This window comes from Loxodonta africana, chromosome 7 (assembly GCF_030014295.1).
Source record: "Loxodonta africana isolate mLoxAfr1 chromosome 7, mLoxAfr1.hap2, whole genome shotgun sequence".
In the NCBI taxonomy this organism is placed as follows: Eukaryota; Metazoa; Chordata; class Mammalia; order Proboscidea; family Elephantidae; genus Loxodonta; species Loxodonta africana.
In genome coordinates, this window is record NC_087348.1 from 84,969,530 (window position 1) to 84,986,593 (window position 17,064).

At 38.7% G+C, this 17,064-nt stretch overlaps 1 protein-coding gene across 1 annotated transcript; it reads right to left on the reverse strand.

Moving 5' to 3' along the window:
* Window positions 1–7,001: 7,001 nt before the first annotated feature.
* LOC100673722 (olfactory receptor 51H1-like) lies at window positions 7,002–8,301 on the reverse strand. Its single transcript, XM_003421429.3, has one exon. The coding sequence runs from the start codon at window positions 8,299–8,301 to the stop codon at window positions 7,345–7,347; it is 957 nt and encodes a 318-aa protein (XP_003421477.2). The 3' UTR covers window positions 7,002–7,344.
* Window positions 8,302–17,064: the final 8,763 nt, after the last annotated feature.

The window sequence follows — 17,064 nt, forward strand, 5'->3', positions numbered from 1 at the left end:
TACCTCATGTTGTTAATGAGTATTCCTCTAATCCTGATGCCCTTCTCTTCTTCATATAGTCCAGCTTTCAGATTATTTGCTCAGCATACAGATTGAATAAGTATGGTGAAAGGATATAACCCTGACACACACCTTTCCAGGCTTTCAACCATGCAGTGTCTCCTTGTTCTGTTCACATGACTGCCTTTTGGTCTATGTATAGGTTATGTGTAAGCACAATTAAAGCTTCTAGAATTCCCATTCTCCAAATGTTATTCATAATTTGTTATGATCCACACAGTTCAATGCCTTTGCATAGTCAATAAAACACAGGTAAACATCTTTCTGAATTCTCCGCTTTCGGACAAGATCCGTCTGACATCAGCAATGATATCTCTGGTTCCATATCCTCTTCTGACTCTGGCTTGAATTTTTTGCAGTTCCCTGTGGATGTACTGCTACAACCATTTTTTAATTATTTTTAGCATAATTTTACTTGTGTGTGATATTAATGATATTGTTTTAATAATTTCCAGATCCCTTTGAATCACCTTTCTTTGGAATGCACACAAATAAGGATTTCTTTCAGTCCGTTGGCAGGTAGCCATCTTCTTAATTTCTTGGCATATATGAGTGAGCTGTTCCAGTGTTGCATCCGTTGTTGAAACATCTCAATTGATATTCCGTCAATTTCTGGAGCTTTGTTCTTTGCCAATGCCTTCAGAGAAGCTTGAACTTCTTCCTTCAATACCATTAGTTCTTGATCATATACTATATCCTGAAACGGTTGAACTTCAACCTATTCTTTTTGTTACAGTGACTCTGGATTCCTTCCATCTTCTTTCGATGCTTCCATGTCATTCAACATTTTGCCCATAGACTCTTCAATATTGCAACTAGAAGCCTGAATTTTTTCTTCACTTCTTTCAGCTTGAGAAATGCCAAGCATATTCCTCCCTTTTGGTTTTCTAACTCCAGGTCTCTGCACATTTCATCATAATACTTTATCTCCTGGAGCTACTCTTTGAATTATTCTGTTCAGCTCTTTTACTTCATCATTTCTTCTGTTTGCTTTATCTACTCAAAGTTCAAGAGCAAGTTTCAGGGCCTCTTCTGACGTCCATGGTTTTTTCTTTCTTTTAAATGATCTTTTGCTTTCCTTATGTATGATGTCCTTGATGTAATCCCACAACTCATCTGTTCTTCAATCATTTGTGTTCAATGTGTCACATTTATTCTTGAAATGGTCTCTAAATATAGGTGGGATATACTCAAGATCATACTTTGGTTCTTGTGGACTTGTTTTAATTATCTTCAGCTTCAATTTGAACTTGCATATGAGCAACTGATGGTCTGTTCCCTAGTCAGTCCCTGGCCTTGTTCTGACTGATGATATTGAACTTTTCCATCGTCTCTTTCCACAGATGTAGCTGATGTGATCCCTTTGTATTCCGTCTGGCAAGGTCCATATGTATCACTGCCATTTATGTTGGCAAAAAGAGATATTTCCAATGAATAAGTTGTTGATCTTGCAAAATCTATGATGTGATCTCTCACATTGTTTCTATCATCAAGACCATAGTTTCCACCTACTGATCCTTATTTGGAGCCCTGGTGTTGCATTGGTTAAATGCTCAGCTGCTAACCATATGGTTGGCGGTTCAAACACACCAGCCACTCTGCAGGAGAAAGATGCGGCAGCTTGCTCCAGTAAAGATTTGTAGTCTAGGAAACCCTATGGGGAAGTTCTACTCTGTCCTATTGGGTCACTACCAGTCAGAACTGACTTGACAGTCACAGGTTTGGTTTTTGGGATCCTTCCTCTTTGTTTCAAACTTTCTCATTCCAACGACCAGTAATTATCGTGCATCTTGATTGCATGTTTGATTAATTTCAGACTGCAGAAATTGATAAAAACCTTCAAGTTCTTCATCTTTGGCATTAGTGGTTGGTGCATAAATTTGAATGATAGTGGTATTAACTGGTCTTAATGTGGGCATATGGATATAATCGTATCACTGACAGTGTTGCACTTCAGGATATATTTTGAAATGTTCTTCTTGATGATGAGTGCCATACCAATCCTGTTCAATGTGCTATTCCTGGCATACTACATCATATGATTTTCTGATTCAAAATGGCCCATACCACTCCATTTCAGCTCACTAATGCCTATGATTATCAATCTTCAAGCTTTCCATTTCATTTGTGACAACTTCCAATTTTCCTTTATTCATTCTTTGTATATTCCACATTCTATTATGTTTCCAGATTTTTTTTCTCTCATTATGAGTCAAGCCACATCAGCAAATGAAGGTCCTGAAAACTTTACTCCATCCACATCATTAAGACCAACTCTACTTTGAGCAGGCAGCTCTTCCTCAGTTGTATTTTAAGAGTGACTTCCAACCTGGGGAACTCATATTCCTGCATTATATCAATGTTCCTCTGCTACCCATAAGGTTTTTACGGGCCAATTTTTTCAGAAGTAGATCACCAAGTCCTTCTTCCAAGTCTGTCTTACTCTGGAAACTCCATGGGAAACTGTCCACCATGGGTGACCCTGCTGGTCTTTGAAATACCAGTGACATATCTTGCAGCATCACAGTGACATGCCAGCCACCACAGTACTACAAACTGAAAGGTGAGTGGTGGACTCTGGCAATATTATTCTGGCAATAATGAGACAATATATAAAATACCAGATATTGGGGTTATTATTTAATAAAAAGTATGTCGCTATTACTACTACTGCTGGTGCTGCTACTGCTGTGACAGCCATCATTTTCATGTTTAAAGAGAGAAATAAAAAGAGGCAGAAAAGGATATAAAGAAACACACCGACAATGAACTCCTTCAGTACTATACTTATTTCCTAAGTCAGCTTTTATGTAGTTAAAGTACCAAAGGCATTAGTTGTGGAGAGCATTTCTATTTGTCTTTAAAATGTAGGATTTGATTTAGATTTTTTTCATAACAGTCTAAATTTCAAACATACCCTACATGGGTGAAAATATGCAAGACCTACAAGTTCTCAAAGAGAATTAAAAGATCTCAAAATCAAATTGTTCTTCCCCTGAGACATTGATCATCACTGCTTCTAGAACTCCCCATACCTTAGACAAAGCAGCTTTATGCCTATGTAGTCTCTTAATAACACCAGAAATATTTTTGGGTTTGCATTCTCTGCTCTCATACTCCAGACTGTGATAGTATTGCTCAAATCTTAACAAGTTCTTCTGAGAGTGATACTCTTCACTCTCCCCAAAAAAGTCCAGAGGATTTAAATATTTTTTACTTATATTATTTTGTTTATTGTTTCTATACTATGCTTTTCTTATGGAATTATATATATATATATAAAGTTAATTTTTATGAAATTATCTAAGATTTAGTCAGTAAAGCTTCATGTACGTGAAAAAAAATGTACATGAAAGCCATACTTAAATGGAAAACATATTTAAATGGAAATACTGTTTCCTTGTACATGAGGGCTCACTGAGTTAATCTTAACTAAGCTAGGGTCTACCTTAATAAATTTCTAAAATATTCACTGGCATGAGTCTTAGATAATGCCATTCTCCATCCAAGTTGCAAAGAATCAGTTAGATTTTAACAATCAAATGGTAAACATTTTAATAACAGTAATTCTGACCATGTAAAAGAATACGTGTACCTCAGTTTTACATTTGCTTTTGTTGTTTCTACTTCCTATGCCTAGTTTTCCTTCAAATAAAACCCGTAGTAGTTCCTGAACACCTACTATGAGTGTCTTTACTGTCTACCTAACTCATGTTATCTATCTCCCACGTTTTAGTTGGTGCTCAACATTCTACAGGAAATTTACCTGGATGTGCCTTGACCAACAAATCAACTGCTTTGTGCTTCAATATCTTCATCTAAAAGCAGTGCATAACACTCTCCCTCATATGGATGTTGCAATTATCAAATAACATAACACATAAAAGACTTTGACACAGTGCTTTACTTAATGAATAGCCTTTACATAGGTTTTCTTATCCTATACATTCCAATTTCCATCTCCAGCTCTTTGCACATGTCATTATAATACTATGTCTTCTTGAGCCACCCTTTGAAATCTTCTGTTCAGTTCTTTTACTTCATCAATTCTTCCTTTTGCTTTAACTGCTTGACGTTCAAGAGCAAGTTTCAGAGTCTCCTCTGACTTCCGTCTTGCTCTTTTCTTTCTTTCCTGTCTTTTCAATGACCTCTTGCTTTCTTCATGGATGATGTCCTTGATGTCATTCCACAACTCATCTGGTCTTTGGTCACTAGTGTTCAATGCATCAAATCTATTCTTGAGATGGTCTCTAAATTCAGGTGGGATATACTCAAGGTCATATTTTGGCTCTCGTGTACTTGCTGTGATTTTCTTCAGTTTCAGTTTGAACTTGCATATGAGCAATTAATGGTCTGTTCCACAATCAGCCCCTGGCCTTGTTCTGACTGATGATATTGAGCTTTTCCATTGTCTCTTTCCACAGATGTAGTCAATTTGATTTCTGTGTGTTCCATCTGGCAAGGTCCATGTGTATGAAAAAAAAATAAAATAATTTTTTTTTTCATCACTGTTTATGTTGGTGAAAGAAGGTGTTTGCAATGAAGTCACTGATTTTGCAAAGTTCTGTCATTCGACCTCCGGCATTACTTCTATCACCAGGGCCATGTTTTCCAACTACTGATCCTTCTTCTTTGTTTCCAACTTTCACATTCCAATCACCAGTAATTATCAATGCATCTCGATGGCATGTTCGATTGATTTCAGACTGTAGCAGCTGATAAAAATCTTCTATTTCTTCATCTTTGGCCCTAGTGGTTGGTGCGCAAATTTGAATAATAGTCGTATTAACTGGTCTTCCTTGCAGGCGTGTGGATATTATCCTATCACTGACAGCATTGTACTTCAGAATAGATCTTGAAACATTCTTTTTGAGGATGAACACAACACCATTCCTCTTCAAGTTATCATTCCCAGCATAGTAGACTATTTGATTGTCCAATTCAAAATGGGCAGTACCAGTCCATTTCAGCTCACTAATGCCTAGGATATTGATGTTTTAGCATTCCATTTCATTTTTGACTATTTTCAATTTTCCTAGATTAGTACCTCATACATTCCAGGTTCTGATTATTAATGGATGCTTGCAGCTGTTTCTTCTCATTTTGAGTCATGCCACATCAGCAAATGAAGGTCCTGAAAGCTTTAGTCCATCCACTTCATTAAGGTTGACTCCACTTTGAGGAGGCAGCTCTTCCCCAGTCATCTTTTGAGAGCCTTCCAACCTGGGGGGCTCATCTGCCAGCACTATATCAGACAATGTTCCACTGCTATTCATAAGGTTTTCACTGGCTAATGCTTTTAAGAAGTAGACTGCCGGGTCCTTCTTCCTAGTCTGTCTTAGTCTGGAAGCTCAGGTGAAATCTGTCCTCCATGGGTGACCCTGCTGGTATCTGAATACCAGTGGCATAGCTTCCAGCATCTCAGCAACATGGAAGCCCCCACAGTCTGACAAACTGACAGACACTTGGGAATTCCAGAACACTTAATTGTGCTCATGAGGTACCTTTACATAGACCAAGAGGCAGTTGTTCCGACAGAATGAGGGAACGCTGATTGGTTTAAAGTCAGGAAAGGCATGCATCAGTGTTGTATCCTTTCACCATACCTATTTAATCTGTATGCTGAGCAAATAATATGAGAAGCTGGATTATATGAAGAATGGGGCATCAGGATTGGAGGAAGACTTGTTAACAACCTACAGTATGCACATGACACAATCTTGCTTGCTGAAAGTGAAGAAGACTTAAAGCACTTACTAATGAAGATCAAAGACCACAGCCTTCAGTATGGATTGAACCTCAACATAAAGAAAACAAAAATCCTCACAATTGGACCAGTGAGCAACATCATGATAAACGGAGAAAAGATTGAAGTTGTCAAGGATTTCATTTCACTTGGATCCACAATCAACAGCCATGGAAGCAGCAGTCAAGAAATCAAAAGATGCATTGCATTGGTTAAATCTGCTGCAAAGGACCTCTTTAAAGTGTTGAAGAGCAAAGATGTCGTCTTGAAGACTAAGGTGCACCTGACCCAAGCCATGGTATTTTCAATCACATCATATGCATGTGAAAGCTGGACAATGAATAAGGAAGACTGAAGAAGAATTGATGTCTTTGAATTGTGGTGTTGGCAAAGAATATTGAATATACCATGGACTGCCAAAAGAACGAACAGATCTGTCTTGGAAGAAGTGCGGCCAGAATGCTCCTTAGAGGCAAGGATGGCAAGACCGCATCTTACATACTTTGAACATGTAGTCAGGAGGGATGAGTGCCTGGAGAAGGAAATCATGCTTGGCAGAGTACAGGGTCAGCGGAAAAGAGGAAGTCCCTCAACAAGGTGGATTGACACAGTGGCTGCAACAATGAGCTCAAGTATAACAACGATTGTAAGGATGGCTCAGGACCAGGCAGTGTTTCGTTCTGTTGTGAATAGAACCTCTATGAGTTGGAACCGACTCTATGGCACTTCACAACAACAACAGCATACATTCTAATATTCTCAAACATTGAATTGCACAGCTCTTTATCATTTATAAAAAAAATTACTTATATGATTCAATTCAATTTCATAGCAATACTGGGTGTCAAATGATATTATTTCTATTTTTAAAATAAAGAAATTGTGACTAAACCAGCATCACACAGCTCTCAAGCTCATGAGCCAAGATTCCAATCTTCTGATTCCAAGTTATACAACACAGCTGACCCCTGTCCATTTGTATGTATTGATATTGTTAATCTTAAAATTTTATGCTTTTTCTGCTTCATATTTTATTTTAATAGTGTTTATACCCTGGTGTTTTTTAATAGTGTTTATACCCTGGTGTTTTCTTACTATTTAATGAGTATAGATCTTTTACCCCCTACTAAGCTAGTGGAAGCTACTCCTAACTCTCGAACTAGGATGTTAAATTAAATTAATTTAATATTCAATAATTTAACAAGCTTTAATAAAACTCCTGGCCCATTTCTTTTCAAATGGGTTATTAAAAATGTGATCAGTAGTATTTCCTGCTTTCAACTGTTCTATACTAAGGCAGAAATGTGGGGCTAAAGAGCAGTACATTCAAAAGTTCTTGTAGATGCCACTCTTTCTATAACAGGCAAAGGGCAATTTGGTGCAGGAGAGGAAAAGTGTAATCTGTGACCCTGGTACTCTATCTTTGCCCAATTCAAATCACACAGAAAATATGAAATACATATATATAAACCTTTAATTCTGACTGTCATAATTAGGCATTTACAAAATAGTTTCTTTCTCTCCCAAACTGGCTGACCCTAACACTCTGCAGTCACCTTGGTTTGAACAAATGCCTGGGTGATCTTCCTTCGTATCTCCTTGGTCTTCACAGTATAGACTATGGGGTTCAGCACAGGGGGTACAAGAAGGTAGGCATTAGCCAGGAGTGCATGGGTCAGTGGGGAAAGCTGCGTTCCAAAGCGGTGAATGACAGACACTCCAATGAGTGGCACATAGAAGATGAGTACAGCACAGATGTGTGAAATACAAGTGTTGAGTGCCTTCAGCCGCCCCTCTCCTGAGGCGATAGCCATTACTGTCCAGAGTATGAACACATAGGAAAGGAGGATGGAGAGGGAATCGGAACCCTTAGTGAAGATGACAGCAATAAGGCCATAGAGACTGTTGACACGGGTGCTGGCACAGGCAAGGTGCATGACATCTTGATGGAGGCAAAAGGAGTGGGAGAGGGTGTTGGCGCGGTAAAAAGGGAGTCTCTTGATGAGGAAAGGCACAGGAAACACAACACAGGCTGCTCTGGTCAAGATGACAGCTCCAGTTCTGTAGACCACGCCATTGGTTAAGATAGTGCTGTACCTGAGAGGGTTCCAGATTGCCACAACCCGATCAAAGGCCATGGCCACCAGAACACCTGACTCAATGGCTGAGAAGGTGTGGATGAAGTACATCTGAACTAGGCATGCATCAAAGGCGATGAACTTGTAGTTAAACCAGAATATGCCTAGCATAGAGGGCAAAGTACAGAGGGCAAGTCCCATGTCTGCCAATGCTAACATACACAGAAAGTAGTACATAGGGATATGCAGAGAGGATTCAGACTTGATAGTAGAGATGATGATGCCATTGCCAGAGAGGGCGATGATATATACAGCCCCCAGTGGGAATGCCATCCAGTAATACTTTTGTTCAAGTCCTGGAATTCCAGTTAATATAAAGTAAAGGTGTTGGAAATGGGAGTAGTTATAATCTGCCATGAAGCCAATGCAACATAGGCATGGGAAAGGAGCTCATGTGATCCTGATGGGTCACTTCCTAAAGATACAATGAAAGAGATTAGCAATATATTATAATGTAATTTTCCTGGATGCAGAGCCATTTTAATTTTTACATGGGGGCAGAGAGCATAAGAGAGGTCTGAATCCCTGAAAACACTATTCCAAGATGTATCCTGTTGAGAAAGCATCTACTGCCCAGGAACAAATGACAAACCTAAGTAGAAATAAGTCATACTCAGCTTAAAACACACACTATAGAGATCCATTAGCAACACTTCTTCTGCTTCTTCTGTTTTTCATCTCTCTTTCTAGTCAATATCTTAAAAACTGTTGATTCAGAGGCCAATGGCATAACTAAGACAGACTCAGTATTAAATGTGAACTAGTTAATTCCCCCACAAGGAAGCCATTCCTACCCATCGCACTCCAGGATCCCCATGAAGGCAACAGATCTTGTTTCTAGGACAGAGGTGGAGATACCGGTGCTGCCTATGCTTCTACTCCATCATGATCCTCCTTCATTTCCCCTGAGCCTGGATGTGGGCTCAGAATTATTCTCAATCTGGGAGCCTCAGACAGCCACTTCTTATCATAGAAAATGTATTTGTTATCTCTAATCTGGTGGAATCTTAGTTGGAGAATGAAGGGGGATATTTTACTTTGGAACACAACCGAGATTACTTTTTTAGAGTAACCCATCTTGCCCAAAAGGAAGTGAGACATGCAGAGCTCACCTGAATTCTGTTTTAGGATCAGGATTATCTGGTCTAAGGCATCGTGATCATTCATAATGCCATGTTACATTCTGATTGAAAGAGTCAGTCTAGAAGCCTCAGTGGAGGTCTGGAAGACTTGCTCATATTACCAGTAATGAAAAAAAAAAAAAAAAAGAAAGAAACCTGCTGCCTTTGAGTCGAGTCCAACTTCTACCAACCCTATAGGACAGAGTAGAACTGTCCTATAGGGTTTCCAAGGCTGTAATCTTTACAGAAGCCTACTGCCACTTCTTTCTCCCATGCAACTGCTAGTGGGTTCAAAAATACGATTATCTGTTAAAGCCGAGCTCTTAACTACTACACCATGAGGGCTTCTTTTCAGCATCAGTAATGATTCGTATTTTTGTTGGGGTCATTTGACTTTAGACATGATTGACAGTCAAAGGAAGTGCATATTCTTTTTGAAAATTCTCAACCATAAGAAATTCATCGATTAACCTCATCAATTGATTAGAATAAAGCTGAGTAAGAGGCTCGGTAGTGCTATGAGCATGGACTCTAGATCTAAACTGTCTGTGTTCAGATTCCAGATCTGTCACTGACTGCATTCTGACTAAATTACTCCTCTACTCTTCAAATATAGCCCTTTTGTATGTAATATGGTGGCAACAATAGTACCTACTTCATAGGATTAGTATGAGGATTAAAAATGTAAGCCATAGCACTTAACCAGTACGCCACCAGGGTTTCCATAAGGAGCTTAGAGAGCAAAATATGTGCTTTTTATTACAGTTAATTATTTGGCATCAAAAGTTCTTATATTTTTTCAGTATTAATAATTTTGGGTTTTTTGTTTGCCACAGTTCTTTGCAATAGGTGAAAGTGAAAACTGAGAGATTCTCTTCCAATAGCAAAGAATTACATTTTATTCCGTATCCCTTATAATCTTTGAATAATTTAGCCTCTTCTCTGGAATTATTAAGCCACGCCTCTCTTCCAGCCTACGTATACACCTCCAACTGGCTCACTATCATGATGAATCAAAAAAATAACCATTTTTGGAATTGCCTTGAAGATCCTCTTTGAAAAAACTTCCAGTTCAGATCTCCCCAGCCTTAGCCAGGGTATTTGCTCTACTTCTATAAAATATTCATCCCCTTAAGTTGCTTTTATCAAAGTCAGCCTCTTATTTCAAATACTTGTTCTATTAGGTTATGAACATGTATTATCTGTCTTTCCAATAAACTGTTGTTTTAGTTTGTGTGTGTGCGTGTTTTAGTGGTTTTTAAGAAAGAAAAATTTTATTAGGTTTTCAAATAATTATGATAGAGTGAGAATGAGGTAAAATAACAGAAGTAAAAGTTGATGTAATTCTTATTTCACTTATGAAGAAAACTAAAGCCTAGAAAAATAAAATAGCTTGCCCCGAGTCAAATACCTACTTAGCAACAAAACAAAGAAGAGTGAGGAAAGATAAATAAACACTGCACAGTCTTGTTAAGACAAATCGCAGCTAAGTGCAATGGGATCTTGGTGACTCGATAAGAAAAGATCAAGTCAAAATATTATGTCTTGGCCAAGACCCATATTCATTGATAGAGGTCCTCAGATTTTGCTCTTTATGTATATTACCCAGGATCTAGAAAACAGATGTGTTCTAGTCTATCCCCTGAAAATCAGGCTCTTAGACCCAAAGTTCTTCCTTTGAAATCTCTATCTGGCTCTGACCCTCTGCTGTCCATTTCCCCTCAAGCCAGCTTCTTCTACTTTGAAAATTTAATGACATATATTCCCACCTTTTCTTATGAACCAACTCGATGCATGTGTTTAGAAATTTCCACAACTTTCTGAACAGTTTTCACCTGCATAAATGTGTTTATTACTCACAAAATCCTTGGAGGCCAGGAAAACAGATTGAATATAGAATATGGTGTAAGAGTTCTGTATCTTCCCCCTGTGCTCTCACAAGTTACATGGCTCCATTATAGATACTAACTTAAAGGAGCATGTGGAAAATAAAAAAAACAAAATTTCTATGATACAATTATCAGCAAAATGAACAAAAAACATTTCCACTGACCTAAAGTAGTAGGAAAATTTCCAGGTATTCTAAGACATTTGTGAATAATGGACTGAGATTGAGACTGGCCTTTAAAGGAGATGTTCATCTTTCCTTCTACTTGAATGTATGGATGGGCAGTGAAGACCTGAAGAAATAGGAAGAAAAACCCTGTTGACCTAAAGATTAACTATAACTACTCATCACCTGATGGCAGAGCCCCACCCAAATTCTGTTTTCAGGGGAAAAATTCTTAAACTCTAATCATTGTAAGGTTCTAAATGAAAGAACTCTTGAAGAGGAATGGTCTTGCATTCATTACCAAAAAGAACATTTGAAGATCTATCCTGAAGTACAATGTAGTCAGTGATAGGATAATATCCACATGCCTACAAGGAAGACCAGTTAATACTACTATTATTCAAATTTATGCACCTACCACTAAGGCCAAAGATGAAGAAATTGAAGATTTTTACCAACTTGCACAGTCTGACGATCAAACAGGCAATCAGGATGCATTGATAATTACTGGAGATTAGAATGAGAAAGTTGGAGACAAAGAAGAAGGGTCGGTAGTTGGAAAATATGCCTGTCATGAGAGAAACAATGCCGGAGATCACATGATAAAATTTTGCAAGACCAAAGACTTCTTCATTGCAAATACCTTTTTTTCTCCAACATAAACGGTGACTATACATGTGGGCCTTACCAGATGAAATACACAGGAATCAAATTTAGTACATCTGTGGAAAGAGACAATAGAAAAGCCTAATTTCATCAGTCACAACAAGGTGCTGACTATGGAACAAACCATCAATTGGTCATAAGCAAGTTCAAGTGGAAGCCGAAGAAAATCAGAACAAGTCAACAAGAGACAAAGTACGACCTTGAGTATATCCCATCTGAATTTAGAGACCATCTCAAGAACAGATTTGACACGTTGAACATTAATGACTGAAGACCAGACGAGTTGTGGAATGACATCAAGAACATCGCAAATGAAGAAAGCAAAAAGTCATTAAAAAGACAGGAAAGAAAGAAAAGACCAAAATGGATGTCAGAAAAGACTCTGAAACTTTCTCTTGAATATCAAGTAGCTAAAGCAAATAGAAGAAATGATCAATCAAAAGAGTTGAACAGAAGATTTCAAAGGGTGGCTCCAGAAGACAGAGTAGAGTATTATAATGACATGTGCAAAGAGCTGGAGATAGAAAACTAAAAGGGAAGAACACACTTGGCATTTCTCAAGCTGAAAGAACCGAAGTAAAAATTCAAGTCTTGAGTTGCAATACTGAAGGATTCTGCGGGGAAAATATTAAAAAATGCAGGAAGCATCAGAAGAAAATGGAAGGAATACACAGAGTCACTATACCAAAAAGAATTGGTTGACATTCAACCATTTCGGGAGGTAGCATATGATCAGAAACCAATGGTACTGAAGGAAGAAGTCCAAGCTGCACTGAAGGCATTGGCAAAAAACAAGGGTCCAGGGACTGACAGAATACCAATTGAAATGGGTCAACAAACAGATGCAGCACTGGAAGTGCTTACTTATCTATGCCAAGATATTTGGAAGACAGCTACATGACCAACTGACTGGAAGAGACCCATATTTATGGGTATTCTGAAGAAATGTGATCCAACCAAATGGGGAAACTATCCAAAAATATCATTAATATCACTCACAAGTAAAATTTTGCTGAAGATCATTCAAAAGTGGCTGCAGTAGTATATCAACAGGGAACTGCCAGAAATTCAAGCCCGATTCAGAAGAGGACAAGGAATCACGAATATCATTGCTGATACCAGATGGATCTTGGCTGAAAGCAGAGAATACCAGAAAGATTTTTACATGTGTTTTATTGACCATGCAAAGGCATTCAACTGCACGGGTCATAACAAGTTGTGGATAACATTGCGAATAAAGGGAACTCCACAACACTTAATTGTGCTCATGTGGAACCTGTACGTAGACCAAGAGGTAGTCATATGAACAAAATAAGGGGATATTGTGTGGTTTAAAGCCAGGTAGTTTGTGCAGCAGGGTTGTATCGTTTCACCAGACCTATTCAATCTGTATGCTGAGCAAATAATCCAAGAAGCTGGATTATAGGAAGAAAAACTCAGCATCAGGATTGGAGGAAGACTCATTAACAACCTGCATTATGCAGATGACACAACATCGCTTGCTGAAAGTGAAGAGGACTTGAAGGACTGCCTGATGAAAATCAAAGACCACAGCCTTCAATATGAATTACACCTCAGCATTAAGAAAGCAAGGATCCTCACACCTGGGCCAATAAGCAACATCATGATGAACAGAGAAAAGATTGAAGTTGTCCAGGATTTCATTGTATTCGGATCCACCATCAACATCCATGGAAGCAACAGTCAAGAAATCAAAGAACACATTGCATTGGGTAAATCTGCTGCAAAAGACCTCTTTAAAGTATTAAAAAGCAAAAATATCACCTTGAAGAATAAGGTGGGCCTGATCCAAACCATGGTGTTTTCAATCACCTCATATGCATGTGAAAGCTGGATGCTGAATAAGGAAGACTGAAGAAGAATTGACACCTTTGAATTGCGGTGTTGGTGAAGAATATTGAATATACTATGGACTGTCAAATGAACAAAAAAAATCTGTCTTGGAAGAAGCACAACCAGAATACTCCTTAGAAGTGAGGACGGCAAGACTACATCTCACACACTTTGGACATGTCATCAGGAGGGATCAGTCCCTGGAAAAGGACATCATGCTTGGTAAACTAGAAGGTCAGCAAAAAAGAGGAAGACCCTCTACAATATGGATTGACACAGTGGCTGCAACAGTGGGCTCAAGCATAACAATTGTGAAGATGGTTCATAACCAGACAGTGGTTCATTCTGTTGTACATAGGGTCAATATGAGTCAGAACTGACTTAACAGCACCTAACAACAGGTGAAAGAGGTTTTAAAGGCTCAATGTCTAACCAATACGGAAATGCCCATCCAGTATTCTATAGATGACACCTATCTTCTGCCTACATTAGTTCCAATAACTGCTAGTTCACTACCTTCCAAACCAATGAGTTCACTATAGAAGATCAGATACCTAACCTACTCTTAGAAAAGGGTCACCTATTTACTGGGATGTTAAAGAAGTCATTCTTACATCACTCCTTGAAGAAGTTGTGAGTGAGAGAGATCAAAAACAAAAGGTCATGGTTACTTGCATTGGAGAAGGAAGTGCAAGGGTAAGATGAGGGGACTCAGAAAGGAGTAGTTGGGAGCCAATTAGAAACTTTGGTAACCACCTAAATCCATTGCCATTGAGTGGATTCTGACCCATAGCGACCCTATAGTACAGAGCAGAACTGTCCCATTGGGTTTCTTTGGAGTGGCTGATGGATTTGAACTGCCAATCTTGTGGTTAGCACCTGAGCTCTTAAGTACTGTGCCACCAGGGCTTCCCACAACAGTATCTTAAAATATTCTGTTGATGAACCAACTTTATTCTCTGATTTTACTCTAAAACTTACCTGTTTGCTAAGAAGAACCCTAGATGAAAGAGAATTCTTAAGTACCCCAAGTCTCACCTGGCAAAACCTTTGCCACTCCCCCATGAGGACTTTTATTTCCTTAGCTGCTCCAATACTTCTCCCCTTACTGTACCATAGAGAATTCCAAAAATTCATATGCAGGGTTATTCTCTGAGGCTGCCAAGACTGAGGAGGCCTCTCCTGGGCTATAAAGACCCTCCCTAGGTTCTCATGTCTGGGGAATGAGATAGTGTTGAGGGGGTTATTAAGTAAATGAACGTGTGTGTATGTGGGAGTTAGGGGATTCCCCCAGAGGCTGGTGATTGCTCAATCTCTAAGGACCATCTTGGCCATTCCACTGTTCCCTTGCCATTAACAAGTGATAGCTGCCTTCACTAAATGATTATGCTATATTCCAGTCTATCATCCAAATTGTTTTATTACTTATCTGGGTTGATCATTTGTTTTGTTTTGTTTTTTATTGTGCTTTAAATGAAGGTTTACAGAACAAGTTTCTCATTAAATAATTAGGACACATATCGTTTTATGACATTGGTTAACAACCCCACAACATGTCAACACTCTCCCTTCTCCACCTTGGGTTCCCCATTACCAGCTTTCCTCTCCCCTCCTGTCTTCTAGTCCTTGCCCCTGGGCTGATGTGCTCCTTTAGTCTCGTTTTGTTTTATGGGCCTGTTTTTTTTTTTTCTATGGCTGAAGGGTAAACCTCAGGAGTGACTTCATTAGTAAGCAAAAAGGTGTCCGGGAGCGTACTCTTGGGGTTTCTCCAGTCTCTGTCAGGCCAGTAAGTCTGGACTTTTTTTGTGACTTAGAATTTTGTTCTACATTTTTCTCCAGCTCTGTCCAGGACCTTTATTGTGAGCCTTGTCAGAGCTGTCAGTGGTGGTAGACAGGCACCATCTAGATGTACTGGACTCAGTCTGGTGGAGGCTGTGGTAGTTGTGGTACATTAGAACTTTGGACTAATCTTTCCCTTATATGTTTCTTTTTCTTCATTCTCCCTTGTTCCCAATGGGGTGAGACCAGTGGAGTATCTTAGATGGCCGCTCACAGGCTTTTAAGACCCCAGACACTACTCACCCAAGTAGAGCGTAGAACATTTTCTTTTTAAACTATGTTATGCCAATTGAGCTAGATGTTCCCCGAGAACATGGTCCCCATAGCCCTCAGCCCTAAGGGAATTTGGATGTGTCTATGGAGCTTCCATGACCTTGTCTTATACAAGTTGTGCTGGCTTCCACAGTATTCTGTACTGTCTTACCCTTCACTAAACTTACCACTCAGCTATTGTCTATTTAGTGTTTTTCCAACCCCACCCCTCCCCAACCTTGTAACCATCAAAGATTATTTCTTTTTTTGTGTAAACTTTTTCATGAGTTTTTATAGTAGTGGCCTCATACAATATCTGTCCTTTTGTGGTTGACTTAGACACTCAGCATAATGCCCTTCAGATTCATCCACGTTATGAGGTACTTCCCAGACTCATCGTTGTTCTTTATCGTTGTGTAGTACTTCTTTGTGTGAATGTACAATAGTTTATCCATTCATCTGTTGATGGACATCTAGGCTGTTTCCATCTTTTTGCTATTGTGAACAATGCTGCATTGAACAAGGGTGTGCATATGTCTGTTTGTGTGACAGCTCTTATTTCTCTAGGATATATTCCTAAGGGTGGGATTGCTGGATCATATGGTATTTCTATTTCTAGCTTTCTAATGAAGCCCCATATTGTTTTCCAAAATGGTTACTATTTTGCATTCCCACCCACAGTGCAGAAGAGTTCCAATCTCCCTGTAGCCTCTCCAGCATTTGTTATTTTCTGTTTTTTTGATTTGTGTCAGTAATTCCAGGGTGTATCTCATTGTGGTTTTGATTTACATTTCTCTGATGGCTAGTGATCTCGAGTATTTACTTATGTGTCTGTTAGCTGCTTGAATGTCTTCTTTGGTGAAGTGTCTGCTCATTTCCTTTGTCCGTTTTTTAATTGGATTACTTGTCTTTTTGTTGTAGAGTTGCTAAATTTTCCTGTAGGTTTTAGAGATTAGACCTTTGTCAGATTTGTAATGGCCAAAAATTTTTTCCTGGTCTATAGGTTCTCTTTTTACACTTTTGGTGAAGTCTTTTGATGAGCATAAGTGTTTAATTTTTAGAATATCCCAGTTATCCAGCTTATCTTCTGGAGTCTGTGTATTTTAGTTATGGTTTGCATCCTGTTAATGCTGTGTATTAGGGCCTCTAGTATTTATCCTCTTTTTCTTCTATGATGTTTATAGTTTTTGGTTTTATATTTAGGTCTTTGATCCATTTTGAATTAGTTTTTATATATGGTTTGAGGTATGGGCCCTGTTTCTTTTTTTTTTTTTTTTTTTTTTTGCAGATGGACATCCAGTTTTGCCAGCATCTTTTGTTAAAAAGACCACCTTT

Bases quoted from the DNA above. Each gene is read 5' to 3' on its own strand.
- LOC100673722 (XM_003421429.3), bottom strand. From the start codon at position 8,301: ATGGCAGATTATAACTACTCCCATTTCCAACACCTTTACTTTATATTA.